The following is a 27771-nucleotide window of genomic DNA, read 5'->3' as shown; positions in this document are numbered from 1 at the left end:
ACTATGAGTTGTAAGTAAAACAACTATGTCTGCTTGCCGAACTAGGAGGTTGATTAAATAAATGATTGTAATTCATTTATTTATTTAAAAAATATAAACTAGCAACATTTTATCCCTTTGGCTTTCTCTTGTAGTTCCCAACATTGATCCCAGAATTGGCTCAGTCTTTGTTCTTGATTTGCACAAAAATGTTTGAAGTCCCTTAACATTCTCATTTGAAAGGGTTCATCGCCCGTTGCAAGTGATTGAGACCACTTCCATTTCTTTGATATCATGTGATTCCAGGACCAGAGGAAACCCATCTACAACATTAATGAGTATATTTAGTAATAATTATACATAAATAAAATAAAATTGATTTAATAAAAACATTGTTTTATAGACACTAGTCTCCACATTGTTGTGATTGACATATTATATAAGGAATTATTCGTGTGTTCGTTTACTGGCACTTTTTGGTTTAAAATTATTATTTATATTAAAAAAGATGTCTATTATTATTTTGATTAACTCGGTCATTAGCGCACATCATTTTTAATTTGCAGCAATTTAATAATAACGTTTTAAACTAGCTCGAAATAAATTACGTTTATCGGAAGTATTTGTCAAATTATAATTACAGCAGGTATAATTCTTCCTGATATTAAACTATTTACAGCAGGTATAATTCTTCCTAACATTAAAATATTTATTTATAACATAGGCAATGGAGCGTACGGGACGAAGTTCATATTAAACAGTCGTTTTAAAATACATACCCGGCGACTATTGTCGTAGTCGTCCTTATTTTTGCCGCTCACGTGTCGAGTTATGTAACCCTCGTGCGGACTCGGAGCAGCTTCGGAATGGACAGGATATCTGATAAAAATAAAAAATACCTGTCAAAATGTCGAAAAATTCTAACATTTCGCCTGGTGAACTCCCTAAATGGGACCAAACCCTTACATACTCAACAAGCTAAGTATTCAAAGACATGTTAGGTACCTATACCACTCCAATGACATGCTGAAAAGTCCCCATCAATTTCGCGTGGCAAAAATTGTTCAAAGGTCCAAGTCGGTAGGTTAGAATCCGAATTAAATTAAAAGCATAGTGTTTTAAAACACATAGTTTGATACTTGAATCTGCACTAATGTTATAAACAAATGCATAACAACACGCCTTATAGATGGATAAAAAATATGCTAAAAAAGATTTCTTAAGAGCTTCCCACCGCTTGTATGATTCAAGCATTTCGATTTCAGGAACTACGGGTTTCATTTAGTCGAAGGTTATATTAGAACATGACCATGACTGAAACTCAAGGTCACAAACTATGTACAGTGATGAATAAAACGCGAATTTAATTGAAATTTAATGCAAAATAGGCATGGGCGGATCGTGAATTTGTCGGGCTCTGGGCACGCAAAAAAATCCGACTGAAAACAACGGATAATTCCCCGTTCCGTTCGATAGTTGATTGATCTCAGAGATTCCAAGATTATGATTGGATTTTTAAATCTCAGCTATTTTTTAATCAAAAATATCGCCTTTTTTCAGTGGGGCTCTTTATATCCATGGGGAACCTGGGTTGCAGCCCAAAAAGTCATAAGATAGGTTAATTGACCTGTGTGTGACTTTAAGTTTACCCTAAGCTCTAATCAGAGCTCTCAACCAGTGCGTAAACAATTATTCTAATAATAACATTTCAAGAATGACCATATGATCTAAACAAAGGCGCGTGTGACGTATGCCCTACATGGCTAGTGCAATTTATCACTTCACACAATTATTCATTGTTAAATAAGAGGCTAGCGAACTTATGAGTGCATTTAGTTCATTGCACGGCGCGTCTGGCTATTCACAAAATATCGATTAATTTCTATTACGTCATGAAATGCCGTTAAAAGTGACCGAACTCTTGCCCTTATAGATGACCGGCTATACTCAGAACCAAGATAAATATTTACCCTATATTAGTATAATGACTATGACGGCTGGACTTGCAATATGCTATGTTTAGCAAAAACAAAAAAGTAAAACAGTTTTCTAGAAATTTCTCTCCTATAGATTTACATGACACAAATATTCGTTTTACACGCCTGTGTATAGGAATAAAGATGCATATTTCTGTATCTGATTTATCCCTAATAAAATATGTAACTAAAGAAAAGCCTATAATCGATTAGATTTATGGTGAACTATTAAAATCAAAGCGAAATGTCTTTACCGCTAATGGTCAACTCTAAATACGGCTGTAAACTTTAATGGTAGTGCTTTAGATACTACTATCACTGAACGCGTCATATCTTGAGACGCCAGAACTTAAGCGCACTGTATGTGGTGCAAAGAAATATATGAATATAGTATATAGATACTCTGTCGATAATTACGTAAATTAAACTGCGAAAGTGTGCTCTCTATAATAAGTCGTCTAAGCGTATTTTACATATGTATATGTTTTAATAAAAATACGTAACTATCATTTATTTAGTATATAGGTAGACATCGGAGACTTGTATAGTTTTTTATAGAGCAGCGGGGAGGACCCCGTTTGGGCAGAAGGCTCATCTGTTGTTAAGTGATAAACTCAACTAACACATATATGAACATCAACAGAAAATATGTTTTATTGATTCCTGTACAGTCGCAAGTCGCAAGTCAAGGGCGTAGAGCGGGCTATAAGAACAGGCAAGAAACTCTGCCACTCCTGTTAATCAGCCAGTTTTGAGTCTTACCGCCCATGGACACTTTATGTCGGGCTCGCGAGTATGTTAGCGGCCTTTTAAAAATTGGTACGCATTTAAAGGGCCCTAAAGTTACGTACCTGCTCGCATTCAACGGCTTATTTATTGGTTTTCGAAGCGCTCGTTGTTCCGATTTCACCGTTGTGGGGATAAGTATGAACATATTTCCCGTGACGTGGACGTACAAATGATCTCCAACGCCTGCAGCGTGTGATGTACTCTCTACTGTACATTTGATGAACCCAAATCTTCCAACTATCGCCTCCTGGAAAAGGAAGAGGCGCTCCGGCCATTCTTCTTCTGGGAAACCTTGGACAAATAAAAAAAATCAGTAGTACTACAACCTTATAGATTTACGTATCTGTTTCATGATCATTTGTTAATCTAAGTTAAGATACCCACGGATAGTCGCATTATCACAGTTCGCGAGTGCGTTGTCGGCCATTAAAGTATTTCCTATATTAAACGAGACGTTAAACCTATTGGATTTAATAAAGGTACATTAAGTTTAGTGAAATCCTGTTATTACGTGGATATAAGAAAAAAAAATTTAAATAAATAATATCCAATGTTAGTCAGACGATCGGAATGTTTTCGCTATTTTTCATCTAAATAGTTTAAATAAAAATTTGTGTCAAAATTTTAAAATTTTTTTACTCGTCGTAGTTGTTATGTCATACATATACCTCCTGACAGCGACGGATAAAGCATGTCAGCTTTTCGTTCGCTATAAAATGTACCTAAACCTAAGTATTTAAATTAAATAAAAAATCTTAAAAATAAAGTTGTTTAGACTTGTCTGGACAGAGGAAAGGTTTTATAATTACCAAGTCTCATCATAATATAACAAGATAAGATTTTGTACCATATGGTTAAGGGTATGAACTTTGGAACGGAGGCAAAAGCTCTAAAAACTTTGCGAAGGATCGACATCCTTAATTTACTATTGCCATCCATCATATACATGCGGTAGACAAAACAATATTAGGAGTTGTTTATTTCCGCTGAATATCATAAACAATTATCTAAACATACCTACTAGTGAAAAATCATTGTTTCTTTGGTAAAATTATGTATGGGATTTTCAATCAAAACTTTGTTTAACTGTTTAAGATTTATGGAAACAATAAGATAACGATGTCAGTTGTGAAATTTATAAATGAGAGAATAAAGCACGCTCGTGAATATGTCGCATTCACTCATACACATAAGTCATAATATAATGTTTAGACCCAAACATCTTGTATGTCTTTTTACTCGGTTCCTACTGTCCTTGTTCTTAGGGAGTATCGGGTCATATCGCACCATATCCTGACGTCACTCGTTGATTATCTACGCGCTTTCGCGTTGGTGACGACGAAAGGTGAAGGACTTTAACTAGCCGACATAGTTCGAGAGACAGTATTAATATAGAAAACGCATCTTCCGTCAAACATTTTCCTCTTCGAGATTACGCCATGATGCTTCATATTTTAAACGAATTTATGATAAAATATGAAAGAATTGGTGATATTCAAAACCCGAACTCCCGTATGTCAAAATCAATTAATTAATCAATAATAATCAATAATTATTGATTATTATTGACTTACGCCAAGTCTAGGGGGTCGTGCAAGTACTACGTAAGCAGATTTACTGTAATTTAAACCCCCCCCCTAGCTCTTGTCAGTAAATGTACCTAAGCAAAGCTCAAAAAAATTAAAGTACATAAACGTAATATTTTTTGTATGAATGCTCAAAAATGCATTTCGTTTTCAAGCATAGACAATGAGGAAAAAAGTAAATAATTACTATTGATGAATAACAAAATAATAAAATCAAAGACTCCCTCCCCCATTGTGCTTACGTAATACATACTTGTACGGCCCCAGGCATCCGATTTAAAAGTTTGTTATTGTACTTTATAATATTAAAATAACTTTGCATAACATTTCGATGAACGTAATATTTATTTCAATAAATATATTAATCCAATCACGATAGACTAAGCACACTATCTTAATCGCAAACGCATGAAAAGCTGCTGCTCCCGCTCGCACCTACATATTTACTCTAACAATATGTGAAAACCATTAAAACTCCGGCTGTTGAGGTTATAAAATTATAGGTCCCAAGACATAAGAATCAGCTTCTTACTAGTATAACGAAATTATTATTACAATTTATTAGTGTCCGGCAATAAATGTGATTTTTAAAATTATCCTGGAGAAAATGTAAAAAAATGAACCTTATATTATAAAGAATTTATTATTTCGTATATGATTTGATAATGAAAGTTTGGCCGTCGTGGGCTCTTGGACTATACCGATTATGTCGTATCACGCCACCTCTGACGTCACGCATCTAGTGTCTATGACCCCTTGCGTATTGGTAATCTTGCCAGTGACACTGACAAAGCCCAACCATAGATCAATGCCCTTAAAATTGTATGGGAAATCTATTCGTTTGAGCCATCAGAAACTGAAATTGTATTGACAGATAACTTGACAAAAGAAAGTAAGATTCGCGCAAGTACAGACATGTTTTGTAATGGCTTGGCATCTTGCGTCAGCCAGACGCATTGCAGGAGTAAAATTAGTCAAACATTTTTCCCTTCAAGATTATGCTTTGAGGACATCTTATTTATACTCATATAAGGAAAAACTCTAATTAAATTTAGTGACACGCATATTTTCTCAGCGAATGCAGGTCGAATTCTTAAAACCACAATCAAGGGAAATATATTAAAAAATACGATAAAACAAAAAATAATGATAAATTTGATAACATAACCACACGGTTTGTATATAGGGTATTTAGAAAACATATAAAATAGCAAATTTATACTGAGATTCAACTAATGCCTCTTCATTAGTGTGAAAGAAAATTAATGTGACAGAAGAGGAGTATGAATGAGCAGGGATGTGAATGAAGATGGATATGAAAGAAGAGGAGAGCGCGGATATAGAGATAACTACATCTTACTTTCGCATACGTCGGAACCAGTATTGCTAAGTAAGGTCCAGGTACAATTTTGGTTTAAAATTTTATACAACTGAGGCCGAAATACCTATACATATTTAAATTGAGTCAAAATACATTTAAAAACGGGCGCGAAGATGGTCAGATGTCATATGACCAAAGACTCTAAATGGCTAGTGATAAAAATTTGCGTAATTACCTTGAAACAATGCACTTTTTCCTCTTAGCAGTGGTTCTTCGTTCAGCGGGACATATATAGGTCCCCTGAGAGGGTCCGACTTCTCAGTGAAGGGCAATGCTAGGGGATCGGCGGGAATGGGCACCATTTGTAATCTACAGCTTTGCGCTTTGCGAGCCCAACCAAAAATCTGTCAAATATTTCTATTTATTATATTTGACCATAAAAGATTTTTTTCCTGGGGAATCCGGCATGCTTTTGTTATGGGCAGTATTTTGCAGTGTTTAAAAATTACTCTTTCTTTCATTTTATATGAGTTGAGCACATTTCTCGAGACAACACGTTTGAGGATACGCATTTGGAGGTTATATATTTCCTTGGTAAGAGCGTGGCCACACGATGCGGTGACGGTGCGGTGCGGCGCCGCACCGCAATTATTTCGAGGTATAGGGTGCCACACGGGCGTTGCGGTGTGGCTATATTTTACCCCTCCCCGCCTCGTCTCGTAGGACACAGGTTCAGCGCGCTTGCGGTGCGATACCGCGCGGCGGCGCAACGCATCGTGTGACATGGAGAAGTATAGTAATTTGTATGTAGTATGATGACGGTGCGGCACCTCTCCGGCGCCGCACCTCACATTTACCGCATCGTGTGGCCGTACTCTTATATGTCTTACCAGATCCGAGACAATATTTCCGCTAGCCACAGCCCACTGAATGCACATCTCGTACGCCTGGTCTGGCCTGAAAGTGGCCTGATAACGGGCGTGGCCCCATTCTATGCGATCGCTCTTGTTGTTCACGTCTATGTCCAAGTGAGTGTTTTTGTATAGAGGCACTTTGAAAAAAAAAGTAAAATTGATATACAATATAGGTTAGTATTTTATGGATTCAAAAGTCAAAATAATTGGCAAAATTAATAAACCAAAAGCAGTCACCATTTTTGTTTATGAAATTTTGATGTGAAAATAAAACATAGACTAAAGAATTGCTCTCAAGGAAAGGATGACCACTAGAAACATTTTCAGTAGAAAATACATACTGAACAAACAGCACCCGTTTGTTCAGTATGACGTCAAAAAATCTTCGTGTTTTTTAACGAATCTGATTTTTACAAGATTACTTTTAATAATATTTGCAACATGTATTGTTAGTACTTGGAGAATTGCATTTTGAATTGAATTGTTTCATTAGAAATTGTTTGAAAATCTGGTAATTTGGAAGAATTGCCAAGAGTAAAAATTTAAGAGTTACCTAGAAAACAGTTACTTCAAAATTTTTCAAAAATTCCTATTTTCTTCTTAGGGTGAAATTATAAGGAAATTTATGGGCATCTATTTCTTTTCATCACAAGCTACACTCCAATCCATTTAATAGTAAAACATAAAAAGTCGCGATGTTTCATAATTTACTATGGAATTTGACAGCTTCCCTGTAATAAACATTTGGTGCCCTCTACAAGGTACTATTTGACAGTAATCTTCCCAATTGACATGTAAAAGATGTTTATGTACCTAAAGTAAAAGTAAAAATAAATTGTCACTCACTGTCATCATTTCCCAATTGCATATAATTTGGGTCAATATGGTCGCAGAGGAAGGCGGGTATTCCCGAATCGTCGATAACGGGGCTTGATCCCGATATATCGATAGCACCAGTGTTCGACTCTGTCCTGAGTATGGGCGAACGAGGGCCTAAAACCTCAACTTCCATCCACTCGTTCTCGAAACTTTGCAAGTCACCTAACGGTTTCACGTAGTCTGGCATTTCTGAAATTACGTATCAAATACTGATATCTAAGAGTATTTTTTATTATTTTAAAATAAATAGGTTAAATACTTTATTAATCAATTAAGGAATTAATCTTTTGTTGTTAAGAAATACGTAATTATATCATGTATCTTAAATCAAATTTGTAGTCTATAATTCCTAAAGGACTTGTATCCAGATGTGACGAATAAAAAAAAATCTACAATAATTTTAACGTCAGTTTTCAAATAGGCGTAGCACGGTAAGAAACTGTCATGCCATTATTCTTTCAATTGTACAGTTTTTGGTTTTGCATAAAATTTTTAAGAACTTCAAGCTCATGTTATCATGTTGATATTAATTATTAAAATTAATGTATGTACGGCCTCCTTTATCAGTACGCAATTGGAGCATGCACAAGAGCGAATATACAAACTACGTAGAATTAAAAAAAAAATTAACACAACAAGGCCCAATGTCCCAAAGGCCCAATGTAGTAGCTGAGTATTAAGGTAGAAATCATTAAATTCTGATCATTATGTAATTACATATTACACACAAGTTAACTAGGCACCTCGCCAAGTGTCATTATGGCCAAATCAGGTGCCAAGTTGATTTGTGTGTGTAGTACGTAACTTTTATTATGTAGGGAACAACACGATATGTATGTCGCAGTCAACTAGTTTAATTAGCCGTTCAATTAACAGCCTAGCCTCATATCTATAGAGAACCGTTTCTTCACTTGTCTAGCCTGTTGACTGTTAATTTAAATTGAGTTCCACTTCTGCCACTCTCAAACTGTCAATATGGCGTCGGCAAACCACAACTTTGATGGTGTTTTCCAAAGTTTATGAAAAACAATAAACACAACGGAAGAGAAGTGAGAATAATTATGTGAATTCAGCTGTGACTGACGCAGGCAATTAAATTTATAAAGAAAGTTTTTTTATGTGAGATGTTTCACCTATCTTATTTCTGCTTAAACATTAGCCAGCCAGTCTATTAAATATTGTACCAAACCTTACGGCTGAATATTTTACACGACGCTATTGTCAAAAGGCTAGGCTGTTAACTAAACGGCAAATTATGCTAGTTGGCCGCGACATATGATAGCATATATCACAGATCGTCTGTCACTTTCCGTCATACTCAGAAGGAAAGAGACAGATGAGTATCAAATCAAAATACCTTTATCTTTCTTTTGCGGTAAAATGTGATACATGTAGTAGCCGACGACGTATCGCTTCAACGTGTCACCCGAAGCGTGACATATCATTTTCTCTTGCAGTAATTTCTGAAAATAGCATTTGTATTATTTATATGAAACAGGCAGACGGGCTGGAGAATTTTCCTTCTCTTTTTATCATTCCGATTTTCACCTGTCGAGTTAATATTGAATGCGGATAGAAAGACAGTCCATCGGTGCACAGCCGAAGATCGAACTTACGACCTCAGAGATGAGAGTCGCACACTGAAAACACTAGACCCCTAGGGGTCTATGACAACCTGCAAGGGGTCTATGTCAGCGAAAAAAAATTTGGGGGTCCATGAAACGTATGTTATTTTATTTATAGTTTATTTTATGTTATTTAATGTTATTACGTATATTTTACATAACATACAAAATTATATTTTGAGTAGTTTTAATTTAAATTCAATTAATAAATGTACAAATTAACATATGTTTTTACTGTAAGTTTCTAACACGGAAAATCATGACAAGGGGTCTACGACACTAAAAAGTTTGGGGAACTTTGCACTAGACCATCATTTCTCTTTTGTATACTTACTTCCATAATATTAGTGGCCTTTTCGTACGTCAGATTCTCCATATTGGCTTGCAACCAATGTATGGCATAAATAGAGACGAATGTGTGTGAAGGTAAACTGACAGTTTGCTGCAAAAACGCTATGCCAAGAGACGGATTTCGCATCCTTTCTATTATCTCTGACAAGGTCGCGTTGGCTTTGAGTTTCGGCTCTATGACTCTGTAAAAACATATTTGTAATAATTTTTCGGATCTCGGCAAGGTCCAGAAAAGCTATCCTATGCAGATTGCATACATTTCTGCAATTTTTTTTGAAGTTATACTTTTGGCGCGATGGAGAAAAATGATAAGAGTGAATTTTTACGATGCGCACGCACACCAACACCTAAATTCGACATCGTAAAGTTAGGTCTAGGTAATAGGCATGAAAATCGATAACTATGTTCAAGTTGTATATTCTAGTATTTTTTATATTTAGAACACGTGTTTTGTAACAGTACAATTAATCAGTGTGAATAAATAAATATTATTTTGGTGTTTTTAAATTAATTTCATATACGACGGTGATAGTATTTACTAAAAATTTATTTATTTAAATAACATTTTGTTGATTAATTTAAATATTTATCGTTCTTTGATTTGATTTCATTCCGAATCATCCTTAAAAGACAAAATTTCTTGAACTCACCCATCATCATATCCATCTTCACATTCGCCAGTCTGAGATTGCGTTCTTTCCAGAACAGTCTTTGCTGCTTGTCTGCAAACATTTTGTAATGAGTGTATGTAAGAATATTTCTTCCAATCGCAAGCAAAAGCAGAAAGCACAATGAGGTAATGAGAAAAACTGAAATCATTTATGACGTAGATTGAAAAAATCAGAAAAAAAAATGTTTTCATTTACAAAGTTTAAACTTAATTTTCTACGAAAAACTCATCTTGAACAAATCTTGAAAAAAAAAAAGTTTTTTTTTTTAAATTTCCTTGACCAAACTAAACGAGGAATTGGAAAAACATATGCTGGCCTTTATAAGATATTGTAAAAAGACGTATTTTTTTTCGATAATATATTTAAAATAGCTTCAATAAATGATTTCAGTGTACAGAAAGAGGGTACTCACTTGGTCCCTTGGCTATTTATTGACTTAGTAGGCGAAACTTGCTGAAATGAATAGAAATATCAAGCATCTAGAGGAAGAAGCATTGGGTCAAAGGGTTGACTCTGAAATTAGTCACAAGGAGATTATGGGTAACGTTTAGAGGAGACTAACGCCCGAACCCAATAATTAATCCACAATCTCAGATGGAAAACAATCTAAGATCAGACCGTGACAGTCGAACGCTCTCCTATCTGCATCCCAATAACCAAACCCTACGAAGACAATCCATTTTTGGCGATGGATAGAATGCAATCGTTTCGCTCTTTACACTCATATTTGATAATCAATATAAACCAAAATGGTGTAAATAAAACCATACAAATAATATTAAAATATACATGTCTATGTTTAAAACATATCAAATAGCCTTTTCATTATTTTAAAAACTGGTGTAAGTTGGAATAGTTGAACTGTCATTTTCAAACATATACCGATCCGTTCTACCATGGATAGCATAGATACACAAGGTTATTGTAATCCGTCGATTGGTTATTGGCACACTTTTATCAATATTTGGATCGAGAAAGGTGATTGGGTTTGGGCGTTAGCGAGAAGCTCAGCAACGGACTGCTAAGTCTTCTAAGTGTAACCCTAAGGTTCAGAAAGAAAAATGACTATGTATTAAAATACACAAGTCATAAGTCAAGCTGTAAGAAGTAAGCTGTAAGGTGAAATTGTATGACGAAACAAAAGCAACACGCAAGCAAGCTGTCCTACATCTCCATGAAACTACGATACCACAGCTTAACAATTGTACCCCATCCCGAGTAACGTACAAATCTTTTCCTTTTGACAGCTTCTGTATTTTCTATATTTTAATCTTTGACAGCGTCTGCATTTTCTATATTTTAATCTTTGTACCGAAAAAAAAACAGATGTGTCATTCGAAAATCTTTACCATTATCATGATCGGAAAATTTAATATTAAATTTTGTCAGCTGTCAAAAGTAAAATCCCGTTAACGTAAGCTTTAAACGTACACATCAACTCGGAAAGCGATCGTCAACGTATCACCTCGGCGTACAACCAGTCGTTAATCTAACGTATGCACGTAACGACAGCGTATCAGCAGTTCTTGTACGTCAACACGATGCGATCGCTGCTGATTCTTGCCGCGGGAGGAGATAGGGGCAGGGGGTGGACACATGAGGATACGGAGAGATAGATGCAGGGGAACTGCAAGTGGACCACACCCCGCATCGCGGTTTGGAGGCTCTAAGTTCCGAGGCTAGACGAATACGGTACGATCTCGATTAGTGTGCGTTGCAGTAGGGAGTTTCATACAAACAATACTGAACTCTCTAGGTTATAAGATGATGATCGCTTTCCGAGTTGATTTGTGACCCTAAACCAGGTCTAATTAAAAAATACATTAAACGCAATAATAAAGCACCAGTTCTGCTAGAGCTCATATGTCCCTCTCAGTAGCGTATGTAAAGATAAGGATAGCATTAGGTAAGCTAGTCGCAAGGTACTGACATAGCTTCGATGCGTAGACGCGGTCGGTCTGGAAGTCTGGTGCTGCCCACGCGCTCTCTGAAGGGAGAGCTCGATACACCACCCTGCTACAGCATATATCTCGTGTTACAAGCCTTATAAATGGGCTTAATAACTAAATAATGATTGTATATGTAACCTGCAGTTATATTTTCTAATTATTAGCACGAACCGTACGTAAAATCATTAATTTCGTATGAAAGCTTGTTCGTAAAGAAACGAGAGCGCGTACGTTTGAACAAACGTACATAATTTGTGTACATACAAAAACACGACAAGTATTATTAAATACTTGAAGTTATTGTAAAGTTCGTGCTTAATTATTAAATGTTGACAATGTGAAATGAAATTTTCAACGCTTCGAATGTATCAAAATATCTATTCTTAATGTTTAGTTAAAAAAGTATTCAAGCTCTAAATACATATCTAAAAGTTTCAAGAAAGTTTCTCTGCTTCCGAAGTACTAAAGCCAGCAAACAGTTACAGTGTTGTGCGATCGTGCAGTATTGATACTTTAAGCGGTGCTCATAAATAGGCATAGCGACTCACTAATGAAATGACTTACAAGCTTCATTTACTATTACCAACTACTGTACACTTTTCTTGAAACCCACGCTCATAAAGTTTAGGAATTAATACACTATGTTAACTTGTTAAATAAATGCCAATTAAATATTATAACTTCGCTAATGAGTAAACAAAAGGGCAAAGAAACGCGTTAAAACTGCGATCGAAATACCTTCAAGATCACTTACCAAAAAATGTTTGCCAAAATGAATTTTGCTCAAAAACGAAATGGCCGAAAACTAAAAAAAACTAAACCGAAAAACCGAAAGAGATTTTTTTAGTATTCGGCCGGTACGGGCCTTGCCCCTATACCTGGGCGTTCCGAGTGAGGATAGACGTGGAATGTCTCCGGCGAGTGAGCGCGCTCTCCGCGTTGCCCGACGTCGCCATCTGCACACAATCACTTTCCAAACGCCCGTTTCAAAGGTAATTTAGATAATTTGGAATAATCGCCTCCAACGAGACGTGTCTTGACCTCTCGTCTGCGCGTCAAAATCGCAAATGGGCGCTAGACTTCCGAGGTATTAGTGCATGCGACTCAAACGAGAACTTTAACGCATGCCCAGATATTAAAAACTTCTAGTTTGAGGGTGTGAGTATTTTAGAAGCTTTGTAAGTTCTGTGCAAAATTTCATCATGCAGTGCATTAACTACGTGTCATTCGTTCAAGTGTAATCATGCTGACATTTCATAAGGGCTCGCGACACATCATGGGACGGGTCGGATGTGACGTCATATGAAAAATTATTAATCAAAGGTTGCCAGCGCACGGCACTGATACATTTGTACAAAAAATATTTATTTTACGAACACGCTAGACAAAGATAACAAACGCGAAGAGATAAAATAATCAATTCATGAGTTGCGTTGAAGTAAAAAAAGAGGCAACCATGACAACAAACACGAATCGCATTCATTTATATTTTCGTATCATATTTGGAAAACATTAAAGAGATTTTAACCTAAAAATACGAAAATAATTTCAACTAGTCTACGCACGCTTGACTAGTATTATCAAATCTTACTATAACATGCGTAAATAAAAATAATTCAATAGATTCACAGATTATCTTTGAATATAAAATGCCACAAATTTAAAATGGATCATCCGTTTCACCATCACATCATGCGTCGATCGCTCTTTTCACAGAAGACAAATAACAAGAGACAGCGAATGTGAGTGTCAATAATGACAGCTGACATTTGACAGATCAACCTAACCATAGTGTTTACCGCTACTCACCCGCTTATTAGGTCGTTTGACCTTATTAAAATAGGACTCAGTCATTTTTAAGAAACCCTCAGTCAGGTGATCCAGGTCGTGGCGCGTGGGAGCGGGATAGATGTCGCAATGGGCCGTTTCTGCCTCTAATATTTGTTTGGTGGCTGGATTGTTCAGCGGGAGAAGCAATGTGCGGAATCGCCAGTACTTCAGAGGCTGAAATAAATATATAACAGCTCTCAGCTACACTCAAATACATACATACATACACACACACACACACACACACACGCACACACACACAACAAAATCACGCTTAAAACTATTTTTTTTAAACTAGGGCTTAGTGCATATATGAACTTTGTTACAGCCTATTTCTTTCTTGAATAAAGGTGATATTATTATTATTAAATTGTATATGAAGATTGTCTTATTAGTACTCGTACGATCAGTGACTTTCTCTCGGAGATCTCTAGAGGGTATGGTATAACTTTCTTATAAAAAATTGTAAATGGTCAAAAACATACCCTCTCACAGAATATTAACATTGTCGTTCTTTCAAAATCAACAGAATTTTCTCTCTAACCTCTCTGGTTTTTGTAATTTCCTGTTTACAAAAACCAACCAAGTAGTTCAGGCAGCCCTCATTTCGCAAATAAATAGAATAAATACTACTTACTTAATTAATAGAAAATCAGCATGGTTATTTAACCGTGATAATTACCTCGACAAGTGCAAAGTCAGTATCTCCCCTCGTACATATATAATGGTCCATATAATTCCAGTTATAATTCTCCAATTTCTCAGTGGTGAAGGAAACCCAGGATACCTCGTATGTATCGTGATTTGGCGCATGAAAACGGTATCTATAGTGGATGTTGAAAGGTGGATAGGGGTGTCTGAAATCAATGGTATCCTCGTGTTTATACCATTCATACTTTTTTCTAAAACTGGGAGCAAAGTGCCAGCCCTACGAATTGGTTCGAAAATACTGTTAGAAGTGTAAAAATAATATATATAAAATAAATAGAGTTTTAAAACTTGATCCGTGCGAATTATTGAGTCCGTCTAAAACTCGTAAACGAAACACAATATAAAAGTAAAGTTTGGATTCCGTTTCCTAAGACGTCCGAGGTCCAAACAAGCTCTTCCTGGTTCTGTTATCATGAGACAAACAATGAACAAGAATTCTGGCGACTTGCTTTAGCGCGAAAATTTAGTTCCAGTTTCAAACTTTGGGAGCTGGTGCGTGGTGGTGGGAAAGAGTCGGATACTAGCGATTTGGGCGAAAACGGAAACGATGTACTCTCATAATGGACCTCGGACGTTAAACATATAATACAAGAACATGCAATAGAAATAATATTGTAATTTAATACTTTTTACATTTCCGTATATCGTAGTTAAAGCTATTTTGTGGAATATGTATATGAATGGTCACGTGATCAATTCATCAATCGTGAGCCGAGACGCGATACGGGACGGGAAAAGCACAGATATAGCCCATTTTTATTGGGTGCGTTACCGGCCTTTGAGGTAGCAGTATACTCTTACTTAAAACGATTACCATCTGTGCCTTAATATACACAACAATACTTAAACAATAGCGACTTACCTTGGTCTATATCTAGTAACGGTAATAGTGGAGCCAACAAGCGTCAACTTATGAAAAATCCTTCCAATGGACAGCAGATACCGTTTGGTTGGCGCCGAGTTCACATTTTTCCCGCACTGCGGCGCCACTTTCGAAGGCGGCGGCGTACGCGCAGACGGGCAGTGGGATTCTATCACTTCGTTCTCATTAACCCCCACTATTAATTGGAAGCCCTGAAATTTTATATCATTACTTTTACTTCACCAATTTGGAGATATTTTGTATGTCTACAAATAATTTTTATGAACTCTTACTTCCATAAATTGAACGTATTTTATATCGGATTGTGGGACTGTCGCAAATGCTAATATCATGCATTTATTTTACTAGCGTTATACTTAAAAAAGTATACGTATAGTAAAGAATTATATCAACTATTTATTTATTTCATAATCTTTCAGCTTACATAAATTATATATAACATGGTTCGTGGAATTAATTTCCACACATAGATCTCAGTAGGTCAGTTGTGCGAATTTTTCATATATATAACAAAAAACAATTATACTCAATATATGTATAGCCATAGATGGAATACATATGAAAATCAATAAAAAATATTAAAGACATATAAAGTAAGTAAAAAATATATTTTCTTTCTTTTGTTGGTTATTATTATTATTTGGTGTTTTTGTGTGTGGGTTTCGTTACTAATAAATGTTATGTCTATTTGTATAAGTAATAGCTAATGGGAAAGTAAGGCGTATGGGTGTGCATATGGAGTATATTCATGATGCAGGAGATTTTACGCTTTGGATATTCTTAATACAGATACCGGCAAACTTCTTCAGCATGAAACAAGTGAGTATATATAGTTTACCAACTGATCGACACCTCACTCTCCCACTCCACCTCTCCAAGTCAAACCTAAAAAATAAAAATGCCGCAGGCAAGGATATTTGTTCAAGATGTTTGCCGGTATCTGTACTAAGAATATGCCGCGATAGAAGATCACTTATAAGAGACAGGGGCGTTGGTTGCCCGTAAGTAATTATCACCATTAATACGAACTATTTTTGCATACCTGCGCCAATCGCTGCGAGACGAGTTCCTTAAAAACCTCCATAGTGGTCAGAGGCTCCTTATATATCGCTCTATTCTGTGCGAAATCGGCGTTTACGTCATCCGGCAACAGATTATAATCAGACACCAGATAATCATTTTGCAACGAACGTTTATCGGGAAAGTAATCTGTGGTTATTGGCAGACAGGCCGGGATCGTTAAGGATTTCCAGTCAACTCCTGTTTCAGAATATAATATTTATAATTGCGGACATTTAAACGCCACTTGTCCGTACTAAAGGCAGCTATAATGAACTTTAAAATGTTAGCAAAAATAATGATTAGGTAATGAAGCGATCACAGTTTTATCAACATAGCTTAAATGTAGGAAAATTTGACACTTGTAATGAATTTCAGTAATGAGGTAGATGAAAAATAAAATCACTTATTATTTTGCTAGTAGTATTAATAAGAGAACGAACGGGCAAGATACGACCGTCTTCCATGGTCATTCGGATTGCCGAAAAGCTAATGCGTTACCGGCTTTTAAGTTGTTGTTTAAATGTTAATCTAAATAAAATCCACTGAAGTATTTCCGAACCAATTCGGGTTCTTCTAGAAAAGAGCGTACCAATTCTTAAAAGGCCGGCAACGCACTCATGAGCCCTCTGGCATTGAGAGTGTCAATAGGCGGCGGTATCACTTAATATCAGACGAGCCTCCTACCCATTAGCCCCCTGTTCTATAAAAAAAGTGCAAAAGCTCTCAAGGTTTCCCCAGCTAAACCTACAGAAATAAACGGGTTTGGCTTATTTTAACCATGCACTCTCGTTTCTCTTCATCACCCAAGCTTCCTTCATGCAGACGCGACACCGCACTAAGCGTTTATCGAAAACCTTTGCACGAGATACATTTATTTTCTATCATTTATTAAAATAAAGCTTTTTAGGTATGGGCCTCAGATTTCTGTAACCGTTTCATGATTAATCGAATAGGCAAGAGCCCGTACCTCACACGCTGTCGACTTTAGGGTCAAAGCGGTTTTCCTTCACCGTTCGAGCGAACGTCAAACGCGCACATAGAAGATGAGGCCCCTTTTGCATAGTCAAGGATCGAACCTACGACCTCAGGGATGAGAATCGCACGCTGAAGTTACTAGGCCAACTCGTTACGTTTATTTACTTAGTAAAGCTAAATTGGACCATTATTTAGACGTTTTATTCTAACAAACTGCCACTTTAATAGTGATTTGAAAGTTTTTGGAACGAAGTTCCTAATCGCGCGTTGCGCGGACGGAAAAAAATTGTAACGACGAAATAAAAAATGTTCATTGACACCTATGAACATTTTTTATTTCGCTTCAGAATTGTGGTCAAAATGAACCGCAATAAATTAATACAAAATAATAGTTTTAGGCATTAATTTATAAAATTGAGCCTACTGATTAAGTTTATATTACATTATATTTGTTAATAACAACAAAAATATTATTATTACACTAAAAAAAATTACAATTCCTTCACTTACACTTCAATTCCATCTGGGTGTCCCTTTACGCATCTCAAGATTTTTTTATGAATTAAAATAAATACATATGTGTTTCGCCCCAAGATATTCGATAAACGCTTTATTTCAGCTTATTTCAACGTCTACTACACAATTAAATATGCTTAATATATAAAAGTTAACACAATAAGCGATAAGTGATATTTAAGGAACATTGCAGACCAAAAGAAATTTATAAAAAATTCTTATAGGTCTCAAATACTACGCGGTTTGGGTTTATTAAATCAATACAAGATATTGTAAGCAAATATTGCTGGATATGTATCAAAAACCCCATTAATTTATATGAATTGAGAGAACATTAAAATTACCCCAAATGCCCAGACAAGATTTTTGTTACATATACATATTGGTGGATTTTAAGCATTACCCTCATTTCTAAATCGTATAAAGCATTTCTTTAAGATTTTGCTACGTCAATATTACCATATTACCAGGTGATGTGCGTGTTTTGAAAAATAAAACTACCTCCATTCTTTTACACTTGACTTTTTAATAATATTTTTATTAAAATGAGAAGTAAAAACTTTTTCGTGATAAGTGAGATACGTAAGTGTGAAGTAGTGTGAGTGTAAACGAGAAAGATGTGTGTAGAACTAATGAACGAGAAGCGATTAACAAACAGGATCTTAAAATTGTGTGGGTAACTTTAAGATCATGCTTCCAGGATAAATAAAAGGATCAAGATAAAAGTTATATACTTAAATATAAAATCCAGGATCAGTAAAAGGATCAAGTTAAAAGTGATATACTTAAATGTCAAATATGTATGGGAAATGTCATGGTGGTGGATGAGGCGAGAGATGTATGTCAGGACCGTAGCAAGTACGTCTGCGTACCCCTTTGGGGAATGGCGTGGTGATGATATAAGTAAAAAGGTTTTCCTTATTTATATCGGAAAATATAAGTTTTAAAACAACTTCTAAACGTTTGTTTTCTATCTTTGGGATTATCACGTGAAAATTATTCATAGACAATATTTGAATGTCATTGTTTTTTAAGATTTCTTACAAATGCAAAAGAAAATGTCGGAGTCAACTGTCAAAAACATGCTTGCCTAGTGAAATAACGCCCATAACCTGGTAATAAGCGAACTAACTACGATGCAAATCCAATGATAAGGATATCAAACCTATTTCTCGAATTGCTTTGGGCCGCAACGTTCCAAAATGTTCGTCGATATCATGAAACATCAAATGATGACATTAAAAAAAAATTAAAAAGCCTCGTTCATTTTAATAAAACTTCTTTAATACGAATTTATTTGCTACAAATCTAGGTAATAAATTTATATACCGAGAGAAACAGGTGTTACAATTTCTTCTAGATATATAAAAGAGAATAACAGAGCTAAAAATAAAATAGTATAATAAATAATAATGTAATACTAAAAAAAATATGAATCACACTCACAAAAGAGTGAAAAAAAAACTGTATAATGGAAAATAAAACATCACCATATTATATAGTTATTTTGAATAACTTCGACTCATAGAGTTGGGTAAAGATGGTAGAAGATAGTGGAAGTATTTACAATTTATACAAATCTTTTAAAGAAGTTTTATTTTTTGATAGCGTACGCGTACGTATAGGGCAACGTATATACAACTTGTATTAAAAGAAAATATGACTTATAATGCACGGCATAAGACATATTTTATAATTTTGGATTTTGTTTCATGGATATAACAATGAAAATGAGATATGGCATATAAATTAATGTTTTTTTTTTAAATTGATGAATTAAGTAAAGATAAACACTTTTAGTATTAAATTTAATTAATTTTAAAGAAAATCTATCGGTTAAGTAGACTTTGATTATTACATATACGAATGTAACAATGAAAATGAGATATGGCATATAAATTAATGTTTTTTTTTTTAATTGATCAATTAAGATTAACACTTTTTAGTACTAAATATAACTTAAAAAAAATATTTTTACATTAAAAAACTTATTGACAATTTCGAAGAAAAATCATCAGTTAAATCGACTTTGATTATTACAGATATATATAAATGAGATATCGCCTATTAATTAATAAATATTAGTTAAAAAATCATTTTTTTTACATCAAAATATTCTTATTAATAATTTCGAACAAATTTATCGGTTAAGCAGACTTAGATTATTCAATTAATTTGTAGTACTTTAAAAATACAGTAAAATAAATTGTGGTTACCAGTGGTTAAGGCCGGTGTCCACTCCTGTTCGCCCGTGGCACCCCACAGTAAGGCCAGTGACGCATTGTTAGTGGTGGGCGTTCCGACCACAGTCCCCAGGACGCTCAACACACCGGAAGCACTGATCATCCGCTTACGACTCGTCATATTACCTGAAATGAAGTTTAATCGCTCTCAATAAAACCTTTTTATTAATCTTACTAAGTCTGGCGTATAAGTCCGTAAACAAAGTACGTACGTTCAAGTACGTAAACACTATAGCAGAGGAAGTCTTTGATTTTCTTATTTTTGTTGACATGGGGGGATCTAAATGGCAACTAATTCGGCAATAATTATTTACCTTTTTTTCTCAGATGGCAACCCACACATTGTCTATGCTTGAAAACAAAATACATTTCGAGGATTGCTGCAAATAATGACTTTTGGTACTTGCTTAGAACTGATTAAAATGGAGAATTACTGCACGGTATATAATGTCTAAATTATTTATTTTAGTTAGCAAATGATCGGTGGGGGGGGGGGGGGAATTATTGGGACAACGAGGTATTAAGCTGAAAAATCTCAAGTGATGCATAGAAAGGGATAACTGGTTTTGAACTATACCACCATAGATGTGTGGTTAGGCTATATATTGTTTAAAAAGTATTACATACTACACGCAGAACTTAACTAGGCGCCTCGCTGTAATGACGTCATAGTGATGTACTAACTGCATAAAAAAATCAATTAAGCCTTCTCGACACTCGTGATAGTAGGTATCTATTGATTATTTATAATATCAACGTTTATCAATAAATTAAATGTAGGTATATGTCAAGGTAACATTTCTATATCACTCTATGGTGATAAAAACCTAACGTAATTGTAACGGTAGTAATTAATTTACTGATCGTACTATCGCGTCAAGGGCGAGAGCGGTGAGGAGTGGGGTGCGGTGAGGGGAAGCACATTTCACGCAAGTGCCAACTTGATTTGAGCATGTTATGTGTAATTTATTTTTGTGAATTATTTATTTTAATAATTGTATATGTTAATTGCTATATACCTTAATAATATAAAAATCTCACCATCAACCTGGTATACAGAGTGATTATTGTTGATGCCATTATCTTTGGCTCTGTCGTATGTGTCGTGCTCCTCATGCGTCTGCGTGGCTTCACCGGCAGGTCTCGCCTGGTAATGATGCTGCTGGATCAACACACCCGTTGGACCTGGAATCAACGAATCGCTTAATCTGGTTTATCCCAAAACTACTTCTTGCCGTCATATACATAACGATTTTATATAAAATCCAAAATCGGTTATCTATGAACGCCAAAAAGATTAAATTAATTGTAAATTTACTACCAGTTCGCAAGTCAAGGGCGTAAGAAGAACTGGCAAGAAACTTTCCGCCACTCTTTTCAATCGCCAAGTTTTCGGATATCAAATATCACCGGTTTAAAGAAAAATTGTGGTGTCAGATTTCTATATCTGTTTAGGCACCATTAGTTTCTTCTGGCTAGGAGAGGCTCAAGACACTAACTCAACGCTGCTGCTCTAAGACTACTAAAATCTAAAAAAACTTTTACTATATACATTGGTTTCTACTCTTAAAAGACGGCCGTTTTTATACAGCAAACGGGCTGGAAAATCAGCTGATGTTGAGTGATACCGCCGCCCATGGACAGTCAACGCCAGAGGGCTCGCGAGGCATTGCCGGCCGTTTAATTTTTTTTTAAATGTTTAATTACTACTTTCGATCCTTTGTAGTTTGTATAGAGGAAAATTCACCAATTTTTGTTATACATTTTTCCGACCCTTTAAATCCCGCTAGCGGTTGCCTTGAAGAGATCGCTTAAAACCGATAAGGCCGCCAGTAGCCAGTGCATTTAATAATGTCAATTGTAGTATTTTTCTATATGCAACGAAGTTAATAAATAAATCTTTTTATTTTATGTAATAGGGGGCAAATGAGCCTGCGAACGCCCAAAAACTCATCGCAGTCCATAGACACCCATTTTTAGCGGATGCGTTGCCGGCCTTCGAGGTACGCGTACTCTTACGCTCGAATTTTGAACTGTTGGAGGTCGTTCCTCGAGGAAGACCCCAGGAGTCGATTTCACAGTTCGCTAGTTTGCAAAAGAACTGGTCGGGAAGATTTCCAGCCATCAAGGTCAATTTACACAAATATATATAGAAAATATCAAACCTTTAGGGAATATGTGAGTCCAGCGTCGTCTGTTACTCGTAAGTTTAACAGTGACGTGCGAGGGATCGAACGGGTTGATCAAGGCCCGCCCGGTCCTGATCACCGGTTTGTGGCCAGTCACTGAGCTTCGGGGAGACAGGCGGTTTATGGAAATCGGCGAATCTGTTGTATCGGCACTCTCTGTAAATTTACCTGAAATTGTTTGGGCGCTATATAAATAAATAAAAATCAGTAGCAACCTTTTTAGGACCAGGAGACTTCGGTATGTGTTTCATGATCATTTGTCAGTCTAATAGGCAAGTAGGTGATCAGCCTACTTCATCACATCATCATCTTGTGTATAAGTCAAGCCGTTTTCTTCACGATGTTTTCCATCACCATTCGAGGGAGTGTTAAATGCACAGATAGCACCATAAAGCAATACCGGGTGCACGAAATGTATTATATATGATAGCAAACATAAATGGCAACATCCTGATTGCGAATCATCCACATTATCGAATTCGAAATTGATGGACAAACATACACACGTATGTTATAAATTGTCTCAGCATCATTTAAGATAACGATCTAGTCCAACTTAATACTCATAAGTGAACTTGCAACGAATATTCGGTTACTATTCGGTATTCGACCTATTCGGTTGATTTTATTAAATTCGGCCAAATATCGAATACTTAAATTATATATTTTGTCATAGAGAAATAATTGGTAAAATTAAAAATTAAAATCGTTTGATTATATTTTCATATTTTCATTTCTGTTATAATCATTTAAGTAGTCATTGGTACATAACAAAGGTACATAATAATCTTCTGAATTGGATTGAGGATTCTATGTATTTGAATTATTGTGGTAATCAAAATCTAGAAGGGTAAGGTTCTCATTTATTTTATAATCATTCATTAAGTAGCCATGCAGCGGGCGCGCGGGCGACGAGTACATGTGAGTAGAACAAAACAAAGGAGCGCGAAAGAATCCCGTCTGTACAAGTTTTTGGCGCTAAAATCCACCCGAGTACTTTTGCGCAATATTCGGCTATTCGGTCAAAGGCCTCGCCGAATATTCGGTATTCGGTATACTGCCGAATATACTATTCGTTGCAAGTGTAACCTTATTTACTAATATTTTACATATGAAAGTGTCCAAAAATAAAATAGATAGCTAAGATTACGTACAGTATTTTTTAATAAACAGACATACCCTTACCGATACTTAAATCTACTGAACTGTGATGTATGTCCGGATCGGACATTTTCCTCTGATGCATGATAGAGGAAGGTGGACTTTTCCTATTCATTTCGAGACCAGCCATCGAAGTTTTCTTTGTTCGAGCCACTCTTTGAACACTACAATTAGTCATAGTATCAATATTGTTAATGAATACCGAAGTTCCTAAGAAAAGAATTGGCAAGAATCGGTTAATCTTTGAAATGTGTTGGGTTCTTTTCATGAAATCTCCATTAATAGCCGGCTGCCCACTGAAGTATTTCATAACTAATTCGACTTAGGGTACTTCATATGCGTACCATTTTTTTAAAGGCCGGCAACGCACTTTCAAGCCTTCTGGCAATGTGAATGTCCATGGGCTTGTGTCCACTTAACATCAGGTGAGCCTCCTGCCCATTTGCCCCCTGTTTAAAAAAAACCTGTATACCAAGAAGCATCTAAATACTTACCACGTACTATGAGCTGGCGGTAATTGAAACACTTGGGCGTCGTACGCGTCATAATCAAATATCGAATTGTGCATATATTCATCCTCCTTTAACAGCTTCCCTTTGTATTCGTCATCATACATTTTCTTCAACGGCTCTTGACTTTTTCGCGGTGGCAACTTTATTCTCGGTATAAAATTCGAGTAGGCAACCTTTTTGTTTGTCGAATAGAATGACAGGTTGATCCAATGCGGCATGGAGTAATCGTCTATGGAATTTAAATTGCTGTCTTTGTTGTGGAACTTTAGGAGCGGCACCGCGTGTAACGGTTGCTCCCCGACGCAGACTAAATCACTTCCCACTCCGTTGTCTATGATTCGTTGTTTTGTGACATTTGTCAACTCTCTGTCAACTTCAAAGACGCCTACGCCAGGTGTAATAACGACGCTTAGCTGTCCAGTTCTATCAAAACATCTGTCTAGGTAATGCTTCTCGAATACTGGAAAATGCAAAGCGTTTTTACCAAATTTTTAAGTTTTCAAAAATCGAAATCAAAATTCGTTAATTCAGTTTAGATGCGTGGCATACTTATGAATGTCAAAAACATTTACAAAATTCGCGAATGAGCAAGAGGCATGTTCTGAAGAGCGGGCAAGAAACTGAGCCCTCTACATTTACCCTCCCTCTACATTACAATTATTCAAAGGAAAATGTCATAAACCACAATGTCATTAAAGTTACATAAGTAAAAAGAAATAAGGTCTCTTGGTCTGTCGAAATGACAAGCTGAAAGGTAGCTTAAACATACCTAACTTACAAAATATTTGATGTTAAAAGATACCGCCGCCCGTCAACGGTCACGACTACAAATAAAATAAGAAATATTTTAGCAGGCAGCTGGTTCCTCGTAGGCGTGGAAACCTCAACCTAACCTAACGTAAAACTTCCTTAAAAACGCTCAGAAACGACGGACATTAAGGTGATACGAGTGGAATTTCGTATTCTGTCTCGACGTCCGATGATAAAACTCAACAGCAAATCTAATCCGAAAAACTTCAATCAACTTCAGTCAATTATATATTTAGGTTTTTTTATTGCTAAAATAATTTAGAAAAAATTTTTTATTGTTTTTTTCACGAAACTTTGAGTAGAGCCAAATTGTTCTAATTTCAAAAGAAATGATAGATAGAGATATCACTAACAATTTAAATAGTAAATAAATTACAAGTTTCAATTGTTATTTCATACCATTTAAACTCATATTGAGAACTTCGAGAAAGTTCCCTTGGGCTGCTGTAGAGTTGATAGCAGTTGGTATCTCCAAATTGGGGCGTTCATGATATTGGAGGACAATCTTTTGGTAATCTGTGAACAGCCTTCTTAATTGCAAAAGTACATTAGACCAGTCTTCATATCTTTCGTTTTGTACTGCCACCCTAAAAAAATATTTTTTTATATACATATAAGAACCTGAACAAAATAATAAATATTTTTTATATCTGAACTAAATTATTAAATGAATTCCATGTTCTTATCCTAAATTTATAATTTTTTCAGTATTTCAGGCTAAGAATCTTTTTTTTATGTTGTTAATAACTTATTTTTTAATTAATATTACTCATAAAACAAATACTTTAGCTGTAGTAGGCTTGTAGAACATGTGGAGATTAAATTAATATTTGTGTGTTTACCTATAAAAGTCCTCATAAAACCTCCCTCGATAATCTTGTTGAAGACATTCTTTCATATGTTGTGGAAACTCTTCTAATGATTTGGCTTTATAAAATGTTCTTGAGAATAAAACTATTGTAACTTCATGATTACTTCCGAATTTCTAAAATAAATGAACTTGCAAATTAAATTCAAATAAATATTGTTGACTATAAAGAGGGTAGGCTTGTTGATTGAATCTACCCCCCAAGTGTAGTCATGTCTATGATAACATGTTAACATTAACAAGACATTGCAACCTATAAGTAACATAATCTAAAACATAAACAATAATTGATACAAGTTAAGTAGTGCAGGAGATACATAACATTAAGACGGTCCAGATAATATTTTAATATACATACCTTCCACTTAGCAAATAGATCAGCAAGGAATCCATTTACAGCTTTTTCAAAGTACAAGTCACCATGTATATCAAAGTCCCACATTTCTGATGACATTTGTATAAAAAGATAAACCATGGATGTTGACGATCGGAATACTATCTTTGTGTCTTCAGTTATAACTCCACATGCAACTCTGTCGCCTTGTGACCACATTTCATATACCTGACAGCGTATGGCACCTCCACAGTATTCTATCTTTTTATTAAGGTACACACATGTGCCTACCTATATACACAAACATTTATTAATATTTCCATTTAAGATTATGGTGCAACACAAAAGAAGACTTTTCATTTATTTACAATTTACAGTTTATTGCCTTAAATTTATAAGTAATGTAACATTACATATCTTGCTATGTGTTAAGCGCCAAGAAGAGTCACATATTGTTCAGATTTTAATCATTAGAATGACAAACTGTCAAATTAAATATACTATATCTTGCACCTTTATTAACAGAATGATCTACACACAGAACTTATTAACCTTTTTATATATAGAAAACATTGTAACATAATAAATCTATCTATTCTAAAAATTGATCAACAAAGGCAAACTTTATTGGTAACTTACAAATGGTTCATAACAAGAATAAATTGTATATACTTACTAAATGATTCTTAAGTCTCCACATTTCTGAACGACCCATGTACTGATCCTTGAAAGTAAGTTCCACTGAGTCCAATGCAACATCAGCTACATTGACAATATTAACATAAACATCAGCAAATGTCCGTAATTGAAATGTTATTGCAATACTCTGTTCCACACTTATAGTGTCTGGAAATAATAAAATACAGAATAGAGATAATTTGATAACTCATTTCTTGACCAATAAAACAGACCATTAGGTACAATCTATCCAATTAATATATTAAATTAATTTTAGGTGATAAATACTTACCTCTACCTCTTCCTGGTGCATCAACTTTAGACACTTGAAGTAATAATCTTGGATAATCATTTTCAGGGTGGTATATTTCCACTACATCTTTTTCTTTTATTCCAGGATAATCTTTAATGTTTATAATCAGTTCTTCAGCTAAAATAATGTGAATTAGATTTGTATTTAAAAATTTGTTTCAACTATGTACTTGAGAGAAAAATTATAATAGGTATGCAATATTGGCTATTATAAATATACAGTAATTAACTACTTACTACTAAAGCTGGGTTGATGAACTATAAGCTTGAATGATTTCATAGTGTATGCGATTTGAAAACGCCTTATTGAGTAAATTCTTATTTTTTAATTTTTTAACAGTTGCAACGGATGGCTTAATGCTAAATTCATCGTAGAGGTAAACAACAACTAAGATAACAACATATTTACTCAATAATTTCTTTATCACAACAAATTACGCTGCACATATTATTTTTTGGTACTCATATAAATCATTGTAGAATTTACGTTGTATCGAACTATTTCTATTTCATCAATAACAATTATTAAAAATAAATAATAATAATTTGCGCAAAATCTGCGTTGAATTCATTATTTACATGACAATTGCTAATTGACTGTTGACACCTGCTAATCATCATGCTTGAGTCGAAATGACAGTGACAAT

General features: G+C 35.1%; 1 protein-coding gene across 9 annotated transcripts; it reads right to left on the bottom strand.

Annotated features, from left to right (window-relative positions):
• Positions 1 to 28: 28 nt before the first annotated feature.
• LOC110994595 (GATOR complex protein Iml1) lies at positions 29 to 27694 on the bottom strand. Of its 9 annotated transcripts, none has more exons than XM_022261339.2 (27): positions 27362 to 27694; positions 27105 to 27242; positions 26811 to 26980; positions 26159 to 26425; positions 25775 to 25917; positions 25332 to 25519; positions 24105 to 24582; positions 23629 to 23774; positions 22426 to 22617; positions 21302 to 21445; positions 20234 to 20386; positions 19183 to 19197; positions 16507 to 16724; positions 15444 to 15655; positions 14553 to 14727; positions 13850 to 14044; positions 12919 to 12996; positions 12022 to 12107; positions 10071 to 10142; positions 9404 to 9602; positions 8802 to 8907; positions 7412 to 7633; positions 6542 to 6702; positions 5887 to 6055; positions 2807 to 3035; positions 759 to 858; positions 29 to 302 (listed from the first exon to the last, which is right to left on the bottom strand). In XM_022261339.2, exons 1-27 carry the CDS (start codon positions 27402 to 27404, stop codon positions 99 to 101), a joined length of 4503 nt encoding a protein of 1500 aa, XP_022117031.2. In that variant the 5' UTR covers positions 27405 to 27694; the 3' UTR covers positions 29 to 98. The 9 variants fall into 9 exon arrangements, with proteins under 9 accessions (XP_022117031.2, XP_022117032.2, XP_022117036.2 ...); XM_022261340.2 differs by having other exon boundaries at positions 12022 to 12104; XM_022261344.2 differs by lacking the exon at positions 12022 to 12107 and adding an exon at positions 10504 to 10544.
• Positions 27695 to 27771: the final 77 nt, after the last annotated feature.

The sequence above is a fragment of the Pieris rapae genome, chromosome 7 (assembly GCF_905147795.1).
Source record: "Pieris rapae chromosome 7, ilPieRapa1.1, whole genome shotgun sequence".
NCBI classification, from domain to species: domain Eukaryota; kingdom Metazoa; phylum Arthropoda; class Insecta; order Lepidoptera; family Pieridae; genus Pieris; species Pieris rapae.
Note: the sequence above shows the minus strand (reverse complement) of the source record. Positions and strands in the feature narration are given on the sequence as shown.

Bases quoted from the DNA above. Each gene is read 5' to 3' on its own strand.
- LOC110994595 (XM_022261339.2), bottom strand. From the start codon at position 27,404: ATGAAATCATTCAAGCTTATAGTTCATCAACCCAGCTTTAGTA. The intron at 6,056-6,541 runs GTAAGACATATA...AATATTTGACAG, and splicing joins GAAATATTGTCTCGGATCTG to ATTTTTGGTTGGGCTCGCAA. The intron at 303-758 runs GTATGTATTTTA...TTAATGTTGTAG, and splicing joins ACTACGACAATAGTCGCCGG to ATGGGTTTCCTCTGGTCCTG.